The sequence below is a fragment of the Polistes canadensis genome, unplaced genomic scaffold (genome assembly GCF_001313835.1).
Source record: "Polistes canadensis isolate GaletaPanama2010 unplaced genomic scaffold, ASM131383v1 scaffold_3, whole genome shotgun sequence".
Lineage (NCBI taxonomy): Eukaryota > Metazoa > Arthropoda > Insecta > Hymenoptera > Vespidae > Polistes > Polistes canadensis.
The window spans coordinates 877222-892503 of NW_014569550.1; the positions used below are offsets into that span (position 1 = coordinate 877222).

The following is a 15282-nucleotide window of genomic DNA, read 5'->3' on the forward strand; positions in this document are numbered from 1 at the left end:
ACAAATCTTCCTTTAAGGATAAGAAAAGGTCCTTTAAAAACAATCATCCGTTGATTGCTAATTTAGATTTATAAAATAGACGATTGATATTTGTAATATTTTTCTCATAGAAATTAATCATAAAAATAATACAAATAATAATAATAATAATAATAATAATGAAAAAAATGTTAATTTTCTAAACGCGCTATTACAAAACCCTTAACAGCTATTACGCAAGGAGAAATAAATGAGATAAAATAGCAACGAGAGTTTATTGACTCTTTCACAAGTAATAACGTCTGTTCAGACTTTGACAAAGCCATACTAATTAAAGTATTTCATGCGTGTTCGCTAATTAAACGATTGTTGTTATTTCAACGAAGTTTTCCTATTCGCGCAAGAATAAAATAGTTACAATGATTATTATTTAATATACAAAAGTAATAAAATCATTTCTTATTGATCACGTACAAACACAATTGATAGAACGGTTAAAAATGATTCTCATTAGGTCTATATTATTGCCCTTCCCTCTCCCCGCCCCCCTCACCACTCATTATTTCTAATAATACATGCACACATGAATGAATAAATATTAATCACTTGAAATAACATATCTCGCATCGTAGAATATTAATAGTAATTATTGATTACTTTTGATTGAAATATTAGCTCAAATTTACTATCATTTGTATTATATATGCGAGGATTGTATCATCACTGAAAGTAGAAGTTTTTCTTTGTTTCACGTTCCAGATAAATTTAATCGTATAGAGAAAGAGAACCGAGGCGACATAATCGATATATATATATATATATATATATANTATATATATATATATATATATATATACACGTACAAATAGATATATCTTAGATAGTTGTGACGAAATAATCGATAAATCATCGTACCACTTTACGAGTTATTTCTTTCTCAAACTGTCATCTATATGTTTGATCGCGAACAATGCGTCGCGAAAGTCAAGGTTCTCATTTGTGTTAATTTTTACATGCATTTCTCGTTTGTTGTGTGTGTGTTGTTTTTGTTCGTTCGTGCGTATATACTTGTATGGATGTTTAGGTTTGACTTATTTACGTTCACACAAATGAAACGAAGAGAGGAATTATGTTAATTAATAAACGCCAAGTCCGTTTTTGCGGTTATGAGCTTCTCCTCGCATGACTCATCATCATCTCTCGACAATATACGCTACAGGTAAAAGTATAGTACGTAAATACTTTTATACGTACCTACCCCCCTTTAAGTCTTACTAATGAGGAAATCGTGTGTACGTCTTCTCTCTCTCTCTCTCTCTCTCTCTCTTGTAATATACGTGCGCGAGATGCTTTGCTTTTTTTTTCGTGACGTTCAAATTGATTATCTTTGTTCGTCGCGCTCGGTCAGGACGATTACGTAAACTACTAGCATAATTTTACGTGTATATGTGTATGTATATTGTTGCGAACTTATGCGAGATCATCTCAAATCTTTTGCATCCAAACATAGTCTTCGCTTGTGCAATCCTATGTTTTTCGACATTTTAAAAAGGATATTTCAAAGAAATAAAATAGAGAGAGAGAGAGAGAGAGAAATTTGACGTTGCTTACCTTAATCAGAAGCAAACAATTAATTAACTGCGATTATGATAACATCGTTTATTTCTTTCTTTCTTTCATTTGTTATTGAATAATCTTTTTTCCATGAAGCACGTGAAGATATATTATATAGTCGTTATTTTTATTTAAATAAATATATTTACTTGTTATATATATATATATTTACATACAGATAATATGTGTATTAAGATAGAATTTTAATTATTGTTTGAATATTGTAAACGAAGTTTAATCCTTGGATGTTAAGCTGAATAAACCTATTTTATTGTAGATATGTGGGTTAATTCAACCCTTTACGTATCATCAAATGGTATTACCCTTATATATATCGTTGATACGGGTCATTTCCATAGACGACCCGTATACGAATCTTTAGTAATGGAAGGGTTAATAATTAAAAGAAAAATATAACTATACATATACTTTTTAATTTGAACCCACACCCTATGCTATTCTTTATATATATATATTTTTTTTTTTTTTTATTGTAAAATTACTGATTTATAAGATATAAAATTCGTTATAATAAAATTATAACGAACCGTATAACAAAAAATTCTTGCTAAGGAGATTGAATTTCTTCAAGTAAAAATACAAAATTTTGGAAAATATATATTTTTTTTTTTTCTATTATCGCTTGATTTAAAAACAAGTTGCCTGTTAGTAGTAAATATATATTGTACCGTTTAACACTGTATTGCTTGCAAATACCGTAGACACTCGAACGTATTGTTCAAAGTGAGCAGTAAATGAACGTTTATTGATCATGCGAGGGTACAGGAAGTCACTGCTGTCGATATTCGATCCTCCTACAGAAGTGCATTGCTGGCCTCTCCATTTTCCTTTGTTAAATTTCTCCCCTCTCTCTCTGTTTTTTTTTCTGCCTCCTCCCGTTGTCTATCTCTTCATTCTTTCTCTCCGTTAGTTTCTGCAAAATTTGTGAGAGCTTCAGTATTCGAGTGTCCAATCACCAGACTGAGCTTGTCCGATGTTCATCCATTTGTTTATCGACATGAAACTATAATAAACAGGAGATATTAAAAAGAAAACAATATATGCCAGAATGAAGAAGTATAATATTTGTTATGTTCTTATATATCATTTTTCTTTCCTCTTATTTTTTCGATTGTTCAAATTTTTTGTCGAGGTTTTTATTTCATTTTTATTATACGAAAGTAATTAATATATGGCAATATTATTATCAATTATTTGAGAAAAAATGAAACATTTGTATTAGAGAATTATCGAATTAATTTCAATAACAGATTTTAGAATTATTCTATGGGAAAAATTATGAAATCATAATTATTAGACGATTTTTAATCAACGCATTTGATATATTAAATTGATCAATAAGTTCATTAGGGTTTTTGCTGTTCATTTTTGTTTTGTTTAGAAAAAAAATGTTGCATTACCTTATATTAACCTAATATTAATTACTGTAATAATTATTGTATAAAATAAACAACGAGGATGACGTTCAGTGTGCTATGAGGAAACAGGTGATCGTAGACGCAGAGATCAAAAGAACTTTCTCAAATAAAACGAATAAAGGAGAAGTTTAGAATTTTGTTGCTGTCAGAAGCAGAGGTGACATCGTTGATTGGTTAAACGGATCTTAAGGAAACGTAAAGGATGTTAGTTACGTATCGTTGGATGATATAAATCTGCCGATTTTATGGGTTGCCGTGTAAAGTACAATTCTCGAAATATAATTTCGATGTATGATGCCCATCGGTGTTCCGAAGTCTGCATATAATATAGAATTATCTAAAGTACTACTTTCTTCGATATGGCATAACTCAGTGTGTAAATATAACTGTGTGTGTACGTGTGAATATACGTTTATATATGTGTATAGAACGTATCTTAACGTTTTTATGTATATTTTTTTTCTTTTCTTTTCTAAACTCTTGCATTCAAGCTATGCGGAAAGATTGCTCGTAAAAGTAGAATATCGATGAGTATGTAATATGCATAGGATGAAATATAAAACATGTTCATTTTGTATAAATTTTCTATGATTTTTATAAATCATATAAGATATTTATATCTTTTATTGATTTATGTTGAAATTATCGAAATACCTTGTGAACTTTACAAAAGAAAAGAAAAAAAGAAAATCAGTAGGAAGATCTGAAAAAATATTTTTAAAATAAATGGAAGAGATTTAAAATAATCGTTCCCTTTTTTTGTTTCTCTTTTTTTTTTTTCAAAATATAATTTACAATTAGATGCACAATAATTGTTCATTCGAAATAAAATTGAAAAGTTAAGCGAAGGGAGTAAGTTAACTATTCTTTTATCTGTATATATATATATATATGTATGTATACAAAACTTTAGTACACAGTACGGGAAAATGAAGCGAGAAAAGTTTTCTCTCGCGGAAAATACAAATTGACTTTCCCCGAAGCGAAGAAACTTGAACTGGAAATTTCGTAATGGAGAGTAGCAAGCAGACCGATAAGAAGGGAAAGGGCTTCGATAAGTTGATTCTTTTTTTTTAATATCGTCATTTAATTGTTTGGAAAAAAGAAATAAAAATGGTCTTCCCTAGAAATCGAAATTTAATTTTACCGAGAAGATGATCGAATTATTAATCAACGGGGGCTTCCAATCGACATGCTCGCTAATTGAACGTTAAGTCGATATCCTGTTTAACATGAAAACTGAAAGCAACCTACCAAAGTTTGACTTTTTTATTTTTCTCTCTTTTCACTAGTTTTTTATTCCTTTAAATTACGAATGTTTAAAAAGAAGATCTTTGAAATCGATAATTTATAATCGTTTTTCACAAGAAAATACAGTACTTTCTTTTAAATGGTAAATAATAATATATCAATAATTATCGCGTTATATATTATGACAATAATCAAATTCATATTTCATTTTGGGCCTCACAAAAAAATAGATAAAAGTGTTTAAAATATACAAACACATTTATTGTATAACTAATTGAATTGATGCTAAAGAGCATATTTGTTTATTTATGTTCATAAATATTTTGTCAATTAATAAGATATTCTAAGATTTGTTTTAATTTTATTAATTTTTGAGATACTAATAAATTATTTAAACAAAAAAATAAAGAAATATAAATAAAATTAAATTCTTCTATGCAAATACAATAATACATATATGCATTATATATGTAAAAAATAATAGGGAAAAGAAAAAAGTTGTAGATATCAGAAAATTTATAAAGTTTCTATCAACTATCGAACATGTATCTTGGAATGTAACAGAAAGTTTGAAAAAACTGGCACAAAGCCCGTTCCCTTATTAGTGTTCGGTTGTAACCGTGCCCCCGCTACCATGGGCGTGTGTAGAATATATTATACATAAGAGGGGAGGGTTAAAGAGGAGGAAATAATTACGAAGGAGAATTATGCAGAGGATTACGCGATCGCGCAAGAAGTATTAGGAAGAACGTGGGAAGAGCCGAATTGCATTGCACATTGTATAGACCTGACAAAACTTTCGACGGTGAAACTCCACCATGGTTTTGCTATCGCTCACGTTCTTTCTAGCGGTTTATATAGAAATAATCATTAAAAGAGAGGTGAAAAGATGCTTCAATGATGTTCCTTTATCGTTCCAAATTTCATTCCAATGTTGATTATGAACGTGACGCTTGATTATTATCCACCCATTTAAAACCAACTATTTCATGCTCTACGTTAACAAATATCGTGCATAAAATTAAATTAAGAAATTTTTCTTGTTTTGAAATTTACATTTGTGTAAATTAAAATTATCTCACAAAAGAATAAAATTTGCATTAACATAAGAGACTAATTAGAATATATTAATAAATAAAATATATAAAATTAGTATTTGAAATATATTATATATTATATATAATGAAAACAGTCACGCGATACTTATTTATCAACAAACAAAAATAAAAATTATTCGAATACCAGTTAAAATTCCATCTTTTCACTATCGCGTCTAGCAATCTTTTTTTCCCACGTTTTCACGACGACGAATCACGAAACACCATAGGTGCATCTTCTCTTTCCCCAAGCGTTGATAGGTTGCTGCATACATGAAGTACTTGTTCCCGTTTTAATCGGGATCAAGCGCGACACGCATCAGAGAGAATCAGCTTTAACTTTCTGACAAATCTAGTGCCAAGGTCATCAACGGGGAGTCTTACATTAGTGGCATTCACAATGCATTCAGTCGCGTCGTTAAAAGCTGCTGCTGCTGCAATGAAATAGTAAAGCCTTTTTAGGATTTGGCCTTACTCCAATAGCCATGCTTTTTCTTTTTCTTTTTCTTTTTCTTTTTCTTCGCCATAATAATAAGTGAAAGGAACATTTGAGTTATCGCGAATGCGTTTGCAACGAATCTTCTTCGTTCCGACAATATTTGTTTCTTAATTTTTATTATTCTATTATTTTTCTAAAAATAAAACATGATCAGAACATAATGTCATTTTCCATAGCAGTTTTGATAATTATACGAGTACACCGAGTGGAACCAGCATGTGTATCTTCCAGTTTCTTATAAATAATTCAAAGGATGACCGCCGTTGTTTACCTTTCTCTGGTTAACGATAGAAATATCATGCTTTATTGCTCCATGTTGTATATAAAACATTTATGATATTATATGGGATATTAAATCAATCACATATTACAATTACATTACTTTTTTTTTGTTTGTTCACATGAAATAATTTTAATAGTTAGATTCAATAAATCTTGAAGAACATATTGTTCGATATCATTTCTAATAGGTATAATCGATTAAATGTTTATGTTTAATTATATTTTTTAACAAGTACCCTTATTCGTAGGCGTTCTCTAAAGCGATTAGGGTATTTCGCAGTCGTGGTTGCTTCTAACGATCGTCGATTAATTTACGAGATCTTTGCATCAGACTCCTGTAGTAATTAAGATGCAAACAGCTAGACAGATGAGAGAGAAAATTAAGAATTTTTCAAGCAGTCATCTCCACATTGCTAAAACGTCGGTTAAAGACGAATGGTGTAGAGGATTCTTCGATTATTTTTTTTTATTTTTGTATTTATACTTTATTCATTTTCTCTTCCCCCCCCCCCCCAACTCCCTCTGTTGCCGTTCTTTTATTTTTCTTTTTGTTTTTTTGTTTTTTGTTTTTTTTTTGAATAGAAAAACCTATTTGCAGGCTTCTTCTTTCTTTTTCTTCTTTTTCTTCTTCTCTTGGCATGCTTTAAAACGATTCATCATCATCCCATTTAAGAATCCCCCCCGTTCGGTTTTTTTCATTAGGAGATAGCTTCGGGCTAAAGATCTCTTGCCTTTCTTCTCCTGGAATCTAATAACTTAAATCGACTTTGCCGTAGGCCCTCGTTTTTCCTAAAGAAAAAATTAGAATCCTTGCCGTTCGCTTTTCTTTTAACCTCAACTACTATACGCCCACGCATTCAACTAAACGTTTAACTTTTGATTGCATATATAATACATGCGTGTGTGTGTTTGTGTGTGTGGGTATATCACATATTAGATAAGTGAATATTTCTAATGATCGTCAAACCGTTACGAATTCACTGTTATTAGTTTTATGTTTGTGTTTGAATTGGAACGATTATGATGTACGACTGACTCGTTACAAATATTTTTTTATTCTTTTTTTATTTTTTTTTTATTTTTTATTTCAATCGACTGTAAACTTCGTTAATGACGTACGATTCTCCTACGCGTGCTTATGCGTGCTAATATTATAGTATATTTTTCATCTGTTTTTCTTTATATTACTACCATTTTATGTCACGTAAATATAATTTTCCACGATTTGATTATTTTCTCCATTCCCATCGGTTAATTTCATTGAAACGAAATCCGTAGATAGATCGAATCGAGGAGCAACACAAGAGGAATGTTGGTGATTATGTGTAAAATGTAGTGGAATGTTGATTATCCGAAATAGCGTGCGAGAGAGTACAAAAATATGGGAATAATGAAGTTTTAAAAATGTGTATACATAAATAATATATTTTTTTTAATGTGCATCACGCATTTTATGTATGAAATATCTCATTTAAATTTCCTGCTGTAAATAATTTCAACACGTGAACATATATTTTTAATTGAATTATTATTATCCTTATTATTATTGTTAAAGTGACAATCAAATTTAATATTTTCGATCAATGTCTTATCTATATTGGAAATATAAATTGAAAATTATGGGGAACATATATATAATATATATAATTATGGTATCGAGATATTAATTTAATAATTATTTATTCATTTCCGAATCTTTTTAGTCAAACTACAAGCCTAATTAACAGCGTACAAAAGCATCGGAAAAGAGTTATTAATTTTCAAAATTATCTAACAACTTTTGGCTCGTCCCGTGTATGTATATTTATTGTATAACATTTATTGCAATTAGAAAAAATAATTGAAATAATTTAATTTATTAATTAAATTCATAATAAAACTTAATATCATTTTTAACCACTTATAAAAATTCGAAGAAATAATTATAATAATTTCATTTGCAATGATAAAATTATGATATATCAAAGATAAATATATTTTTAACAGTACGTTATTACGATCAATACGAAAAATTGTGTTAAGATTTGAAGCGAATGTTATTTCTTGTATCGAAACCGAAAAGATAAGAATGATTCATAAAATTCATGCATGTTAATACGAAGGAACATACGTAAATACACGAGTAAATGCAAGTATAATAAATAGATGTAAATTTAACCGTGACTCGTGCACGTGATTCTTAGGTCGTTCGATGGTCCTTTCGATTAGATCTCTATTGTTTATAAACATAGAATAAGGTAATATTTTCTTTTAAAAGATTCTCTCTGCGTCTAATGTTAAAAGGAACGCGCGTATCCGGTTTTTATTCCATGCACGAGAGTTCCGGGATCATCGATTGGGTCATCGAGAGATCGTTCTCGATCGAAGTACTTGCATTCCATGATTTTGTTCGATCATCTACTGTTTTGTTACTTCGTTCATTTTAATTACTTTACGTATTACGATCATATTCGTCATTCTTGCGCAAAATTAGATAATTATATTGTAATATTTCAAATAATTTACGTGATAATGAGATCGAACAAATATATAGAAATGTGGACTAATTAAAATATAAATATATAATTTAATCTTCTTTGTTGATTACTGAACGACCTTGCATGTGAGTCAATGAATTTATTGGAATTAAATTAACTGTAGATTAACTACGAATGCAATTGTGTGTTCGTATATAGATCTTATTAAAAACAAAAAAAAAATGATAGGAAAAATCATTCCAAATAAGAAATATAGCAATAATAATAGAAAACTATTTATGGAATAAACAAATGATTGATATAAAAGCACGTAGGTAAATTGAAAAAATTCATATATATAAACAGCACTAAATAATAAATATAATTATAAGAATTGAATTAATATATACATATATATAGAAATGAAAATAATGCAAAACTCATATTTAAAGAGGGGAAAAAAGAAGACTAGAAGAATAAGCGATAAATAATCATACAAAATGATCCGAATCGATGGAATCTTTTTTAAAAAAAACGAGGTACGTATCGTTTGTAAGTATCGCGAGCCCCATAGCCGGGAACGATCCGCGCGTCGTGATGGAAGAACACGGAATACCAGGAGGATGAGGAGGCATCGGATGAGACGTTACTCCAATTGCAGTATTTCACTTTCACTAACCCCGCAGCCTCCCACGAGGCTGCTCATCTCCGTTAGATCCATGGAATTGCGGTGAAGGGGGAAGGATCAGGTAGATGAGTAAAGATAGGTAGTAGATTTCATTTGTAGTAGTAGAGTAGTAGAAGATATATACATAGAAGGATATGGGTTGTGTAGATGGTTGAAGTACCAACAGAGAAGAAGGCCTTAGTTAGCTTGGTTTGCTTTGGGGCACCATTGGTGGGTCACTTACTTTGTCGTTGTCGTCGTGAGGTCGTTCCTCGTCGTTTCTACGGATAACACAGGTACCTCCTCCACCATCACCACTACCACCACCATCACCTTCCACTATAACAACCGCCTCCACTTCCATCGCCAACGAGATCGCGTCCCTATAGCCTCGTTGGCCAAGCGCTGCTAAAAAAAGCAAAAGAGGGATTTACTTAGTTAGTAGAGAAAGAAGGAAAGAAGGACAACTGGAATAAGAGAAGGAGGTAGTAAACTTAACATGGACTGTTCTCTAAGTAAGTATCTACATCGACGAAAGAATAAACGAAGCATCCCTGGATAATCGTTGGTGGGGAGTTTACCCAGAGTTACTTGGTTGGGGGTTGCGTTCGGTAAGAGTATATATGATCGCTCAAACACCTCCACCATCAGTCATTCTTACTGACTTACATCCCGGTGTATTTTACTCGACGGATCGGTTAGGTGAGTCCTCACCTTCCTCCTCATCCATTTTATTATTTTACCTGTTCCCTCGTGTCTCTTTTTCCTATACAATTTGTTCTTGTTTTTTTTCATCTTCATCTTCATTTTCTTGTTTTTTCTTTTTCTTTTTTTTTTTTTTTCTTCTCATATTTGCTTTTCGATCGATCGATAATACGAATTGCGTTTTAGTGCGGATACTTGAAAAGTTTCAAATAAATCATCGAGTATAATTGTAAATGTTAGATTTGTCTTTATTAAATCGAGAGTTTTTTTCTATCTTTGTTCTCCCTTATTGTTTCGTAATGACATTGACATCACCAAATTTGTTCAATTTCAAGTGCCCATGTGAACTGAACTAGTAGCTTCAGTGTTAACGCGTCAAGGTTCTTCACGAGATTTAGTTCGATATATATATATATATATATACAGTGGTCCGTTCTTTTTTTCTTACTTATTTTCTTAATTATCACCCTGACCGCATTTCTCTTTATGATTTATTTCTAAGAAAAGTGATCTCAAAGAATTCCGACTATCTTTCGCATTTCAATTTTCATCCATTTTTTTTGTTTCCCCCATTAATTGGAAAACTCGTAGAATTCCCTATTATTCGCGGAAGTGAAACGAAGAAGAACAAACTAACGAAGGACTTTGTCCTTGGGTTTTTTTTTTTTTTTTATTCTATTTTACAGGCTAACAATTAAGAAGAGCAGCGTCACCAATCATGGGGCTGCGATTATTATTGATAGGTAATTACCAAATTATTATTTTAATTCTTTTTTTTTCACGATAAAAATTCATAGAGAACGAACTCAAATTATTCCATGCTATTTTCGACAAAAAATTCATGGTTTTTTTTGTTTTAAATTTCTATCCACATATCGTAGGTTACTTTTTGACGTCGAAGAAAGCATAGAATAAAACAATCCTAAGTGTATAATCATTGCAATGTCCACAGCAAAGAAATTCTATAATGATTATGGACATCACGTATGTCTTTCGACGTAGAATATTATTTGTATCCATTTTTCTCTTTTTTTTTTTTTTTTTTTTTTTTTTTATTTTCTTACCATCTTCTCGCTCGTTAGTACTTCAATTGCAATCAGATTAACATTCTTCGACAATGTCGTAGTATCGTAGTCCTTGATTCATATCCATCTTGGTGAATTCTTACATGCACTTCTTAAAATGTACATTTTATTTGAAAGAGAAAACATATGCGAATGCACAGACACAATGATATAATAGATAAATTATTTTGTTATTATCATTTTTATCTTTATAATTTTTTATTAATTCACTTTAATCGAAGAAAAGTCGGTGAAGGATAGACAAATAATTTTTTATGCACATGTGTGTGTACACATTAATCAATAATTTTTATAAATAATTTTAATGTCAGACTTTTTTTTTTGCAATACGTTGAAATTCATGTGTATATGTTCAAGGACGATTAAAAAGATAGACAGAGAGAAAGAAAAATAAAAAGAAATAGAAAAAGAGAGAGAGAGAGTAATTAATCAAAGAGAATTCGAAATTTCATTCGAATCTTCTAACAACAAACAACAAGGTCCACTTTTTCGTAACTTCCTCTAATTATAATACATTAAAGATAAGATGGTCCTCGTGCCTAACAGCTGGTATTGTTCCACCAGCAGACTTTTACATTTTTATGGGGCCATTCTTTACGCTTAAGATCATCCGTACTTAAAATAAAGGTCAAGTGTATGCGGCCTGTTGGTGCAATTTCAGACATCCTTCTCTTTCCCTTTTTTCATTTTTATTTCTTTTTTTCGCCAACATTAAAAATGAAAAGAGAATGAAAGAAAGAGAATGAAAAGGGACGAATGATATTAATCCTTGAGTTATATGTACAGACTACGTGCACGTCTTTATGCTAATGAACATGAAATGGGATAGAAAACGGATGCTCCACATTTCTTTTATAATGAAAAATCATTAAGCTTTACAACGCGTTTACATAGACAACAAAAACCGGCTGATTTCATTTTAAATATTACGAATGATTTGGACCTTTCTCTCTTTTTCTATCTTTTTGTTTTTCCACGCCCCACAATTTTGTTCGCATTTACAAAAATATTACGCAACGTGAAAGTCATAGTAAATTTTTTATATCACAATTTTATATTAATTCTAATTTATATAATTAAAAAAAAAAAATATATGACAGGAAGATAATTATCAAAACGTATTGAAATATTAATATAATTATTAAAAATTGACACAATGAAAAATAAAGAAATAAATTTAAATGTAAAACTGTGACGTTGTCGCGTTTTAGTTGAAACGTTAGAAATGAAATATTTTGATGATATAATTATAAACGAAATTAATAAAATATACAAATTATTATAAATTTTGAATAGAAATTTAACGGCGTCCTACATTTTTTGTTAGATAAAATATACAAAAAAAGAAAATCTATTTTTTGGAGAAAGTTGTATCACAATAGTGTTAAACTATTTCTTTATTTGTATTGTGTGTTGTGTAGTTGTCAGATTACGTCATTGCTCGGAACACCTAGTCGCGCAATAGAAATGTAACGACGAATCTTTCGAAGATTCTCTCGAACGTGAAACACAAGCGAGACTTCCTCGGCGTATCGCGTTCAGATGATCTTCTTAGATCACGCGAAGCTCGACCGTTTCTCGATCTCCATCGTCCATTGTTTCTCCACCCTGTTAAAGATTGACTTTTTTTTACGTTGACCAAGAAATACACGAAGAGGCTTGCTTATCGAACAATTCGTTTAATAAACATTGTACAACTACTAACAATAATTTTATTCCTTCCTTTTCTTTTGTTTTACTTTTTTAATCTATTAACGAGAACTGTTTAAGTAAATTAAAACAAATCTTACGATCTATATATGAAATCATCACGATCATTAAGATTATCTAATCATATACGATCTGTTTGTTTGTTTGTTTTTTAATAAGAAAAGGATATAAGTTAGTATTGAACAAATCGATTGAAGATGATTAAGACGATCGTGTGATTTTCTGTCAAGTAAAGATGGAGGACCCTAGATTTCTTTCATCATTTAGAACAATAACCCCAAAGTGTTGTTGTCGACTCTAGCGTAACAATATGACGAAACAAATATTAGTGAGTTCTCTTTTTTTTCTTCTTCTTCTTCATCTCTTTTTCTTCAAACACACATCTTATTTTTTTTTTTCATCATTGTCGCGTAATAAAAGCAAGCGTACGCAATTCGTCGCGGTGACGGTGCCGGGTTACGTGCGAATCTCACATGAGAGAAATGGCCTGAAATATCTCTCTGACATAACTTCCCGCCTAATTAATTAAGAAGCATTGTCGACTATCACCGACAGAAATAAGAGAAAGATAGAGAGGGAAATAAATAGGGAGAAAGAGAAGGTAAGACGTGACAAGGAATCCGTGCTTTCTCATGCATTCGTTCAACGTTGAATGTAAAGAAAAAGAAGGAGAGAAAGAGAGAGAGAGAGAGAAAGAGAGAAGATATTTTACGAGTTAGGAAGAAGAGGATAAAAGATGTTAGGCATGTTACTAGCATGATTTCTAGAGAGGATCAACCAAACAAAGGATGAGAAAAGAGACAGAGAAACACTTATGCGTTTTTATTTACATTCAATCGGTGTAATGCGTACGCGTGGCTCTATACGCATAAGTTTTACAGAGTTTTCTTCGCCTATTTTCGCAATCAATTTTGTTTAACGTTTATATTTGAAAAAGGATTAGAATTGTTATTTTAGACGAACGCGAGGAAGAAAGTGTTCTAAAATAATTAATGATTGTTTGCATTTAAATTACTTATATCTACGTAGAATGTACAAAATGATTTATTAATTTCGGGAACAACAAATAATTTGTCATGTTGATAAGAACGATGTGTTTCCTTTAATATTAATGAATCGAGTCAGTCTGTATATGTGTTGTAATGATACCTGTGTTTACATGTTTCAGCTTCGCTAGCTATCTTCCACGCTTGCACGGTGAGTATTTGATCGTTTTAATATATCGTTATAAATGCATTTGCTAAATGAAGCTGTTATTAGTTTTTGACAAGCGTGTAACCCAAATGAAAATTAATCTTCCAGCATGAAATTCTTATTAGCAATTGCGCCATTCTCGTAACACAAAGTCGTCAACAGTTCGATCGGTTTTCTTCCTTTTTTCACGATGATGTAATATCGATAGATTACACCAAGTATAGAATATAGAAACCACCGCGTGTTGTAGCCAACTCTCCTGGCTATACTTGTCACGAGACAGAAATGCATAAAGCGCGAAGAATATATAAGTGCCTAATGTCAACGTACGTAATATTCTAAAGTGGTTAAGTGATTCACGTAGGTTGTGGGTTCAGTCGGAAAACTAAAGTGTTAGGACCTTAATGATTCATCGAGCTATAGCAATTTTCTTTTAAATGTCAAGTAAATGATGAATTTGAAACGAAATTGTTTCCATCGTTGATAAAATCTTCCTCAAAAATGTTCTTTTTTTCAAAATATTAGAATGTGTAATTATTTGTATTTCAGGCGGAACAGGGTTATAGTTATCCTAGGCCTAACAATCCGCTAACACCAGGTGGTGATCACGGTGGCAAGCCAGGAGGTCCAGGTTTTCCTGGAACTCCAGGTGGATATCCATCACCAGGTGCTCCTGGAGGATATCCATCGCCAGGTGCTCCTGGAGGATATCCATCGCCAGGTGCTCCTGGAGGCCCAGGTGGTAACGGAGGACCTGGAGGATATCCTAGTGGGAAACCAAGTGGTCCAGGAGGCCCTGGCGGATATCCTGGCGGAAAACCAAGTGGACCAGGTTTTCCAGGCGGCGGACCTGGTGGATCAGGAGGTCCAGGTGGTCCTGGTAGTTATCCTGGGGGCGGACCACAAGGACCAGGAGGACCTGGAGGTTATCCTGGCGGAAAACCAAGTGGACCAGGTTTTCCGGGCGGCGGACCTGGTGGATCAGGAGGTCCAAATAGACCAGGAGGTCCTGGTACTTATCCTGGGGGCGGACCACAAGGACCTGGAGGTCATGAAGGCTATCCTAGCGGAAGACCAGGGGGACCAGGTTTTATGGAAGGTCCAGGAGGTTATCCTGGTAATGGACAACAAGGACCAGGACAGGGAGGACCAGGAGGGCCAGGTGGGTCAGGAGGATATCCAAGTGGACGACCAGGAGGACCAGGAGGACCAGGAGGCCCAAGTGGTCCAGGAGGGTATCCGAGCGGAAGACCTGGAGGACCAGGAAGTCCGGGGGGTTATCCTAGCGGGGGTCCACAAGGTCC

The 15282-nt window shown here is 32.2% G+C and overlaps 1 protein-coding gene across 1 annotated transcript in view; it reads left to right on the forward strand.

The window, feature by feature from the left end:
- The first annotated feature begins 1123 nt into the window (after positions 1–1123).
- The window catches only part of LOC106785727 (collagen alpha-1(III) chain-like), an 18126-nt gene continuing 3967 nt past the window's right edge, over positions 1124–15282 (forward strand). Inside the window, exons 1-3 of the mRNA XM_014746423.1 lie at positions 1124–1198; positions 13953–13981; positions 14528–15278. Of these exons, the coding sequence (XP_014601909.1) occupies positions 1162–1198; positions 13953–13981; positions 14528–15278 (817 nt within the window). The 5' untranslated portion in view covers positions 1124–1161. The remainder of the gene's footprint in view (positions 1199–13952; positions 13982–14527; positions 15279–15282) is intronic.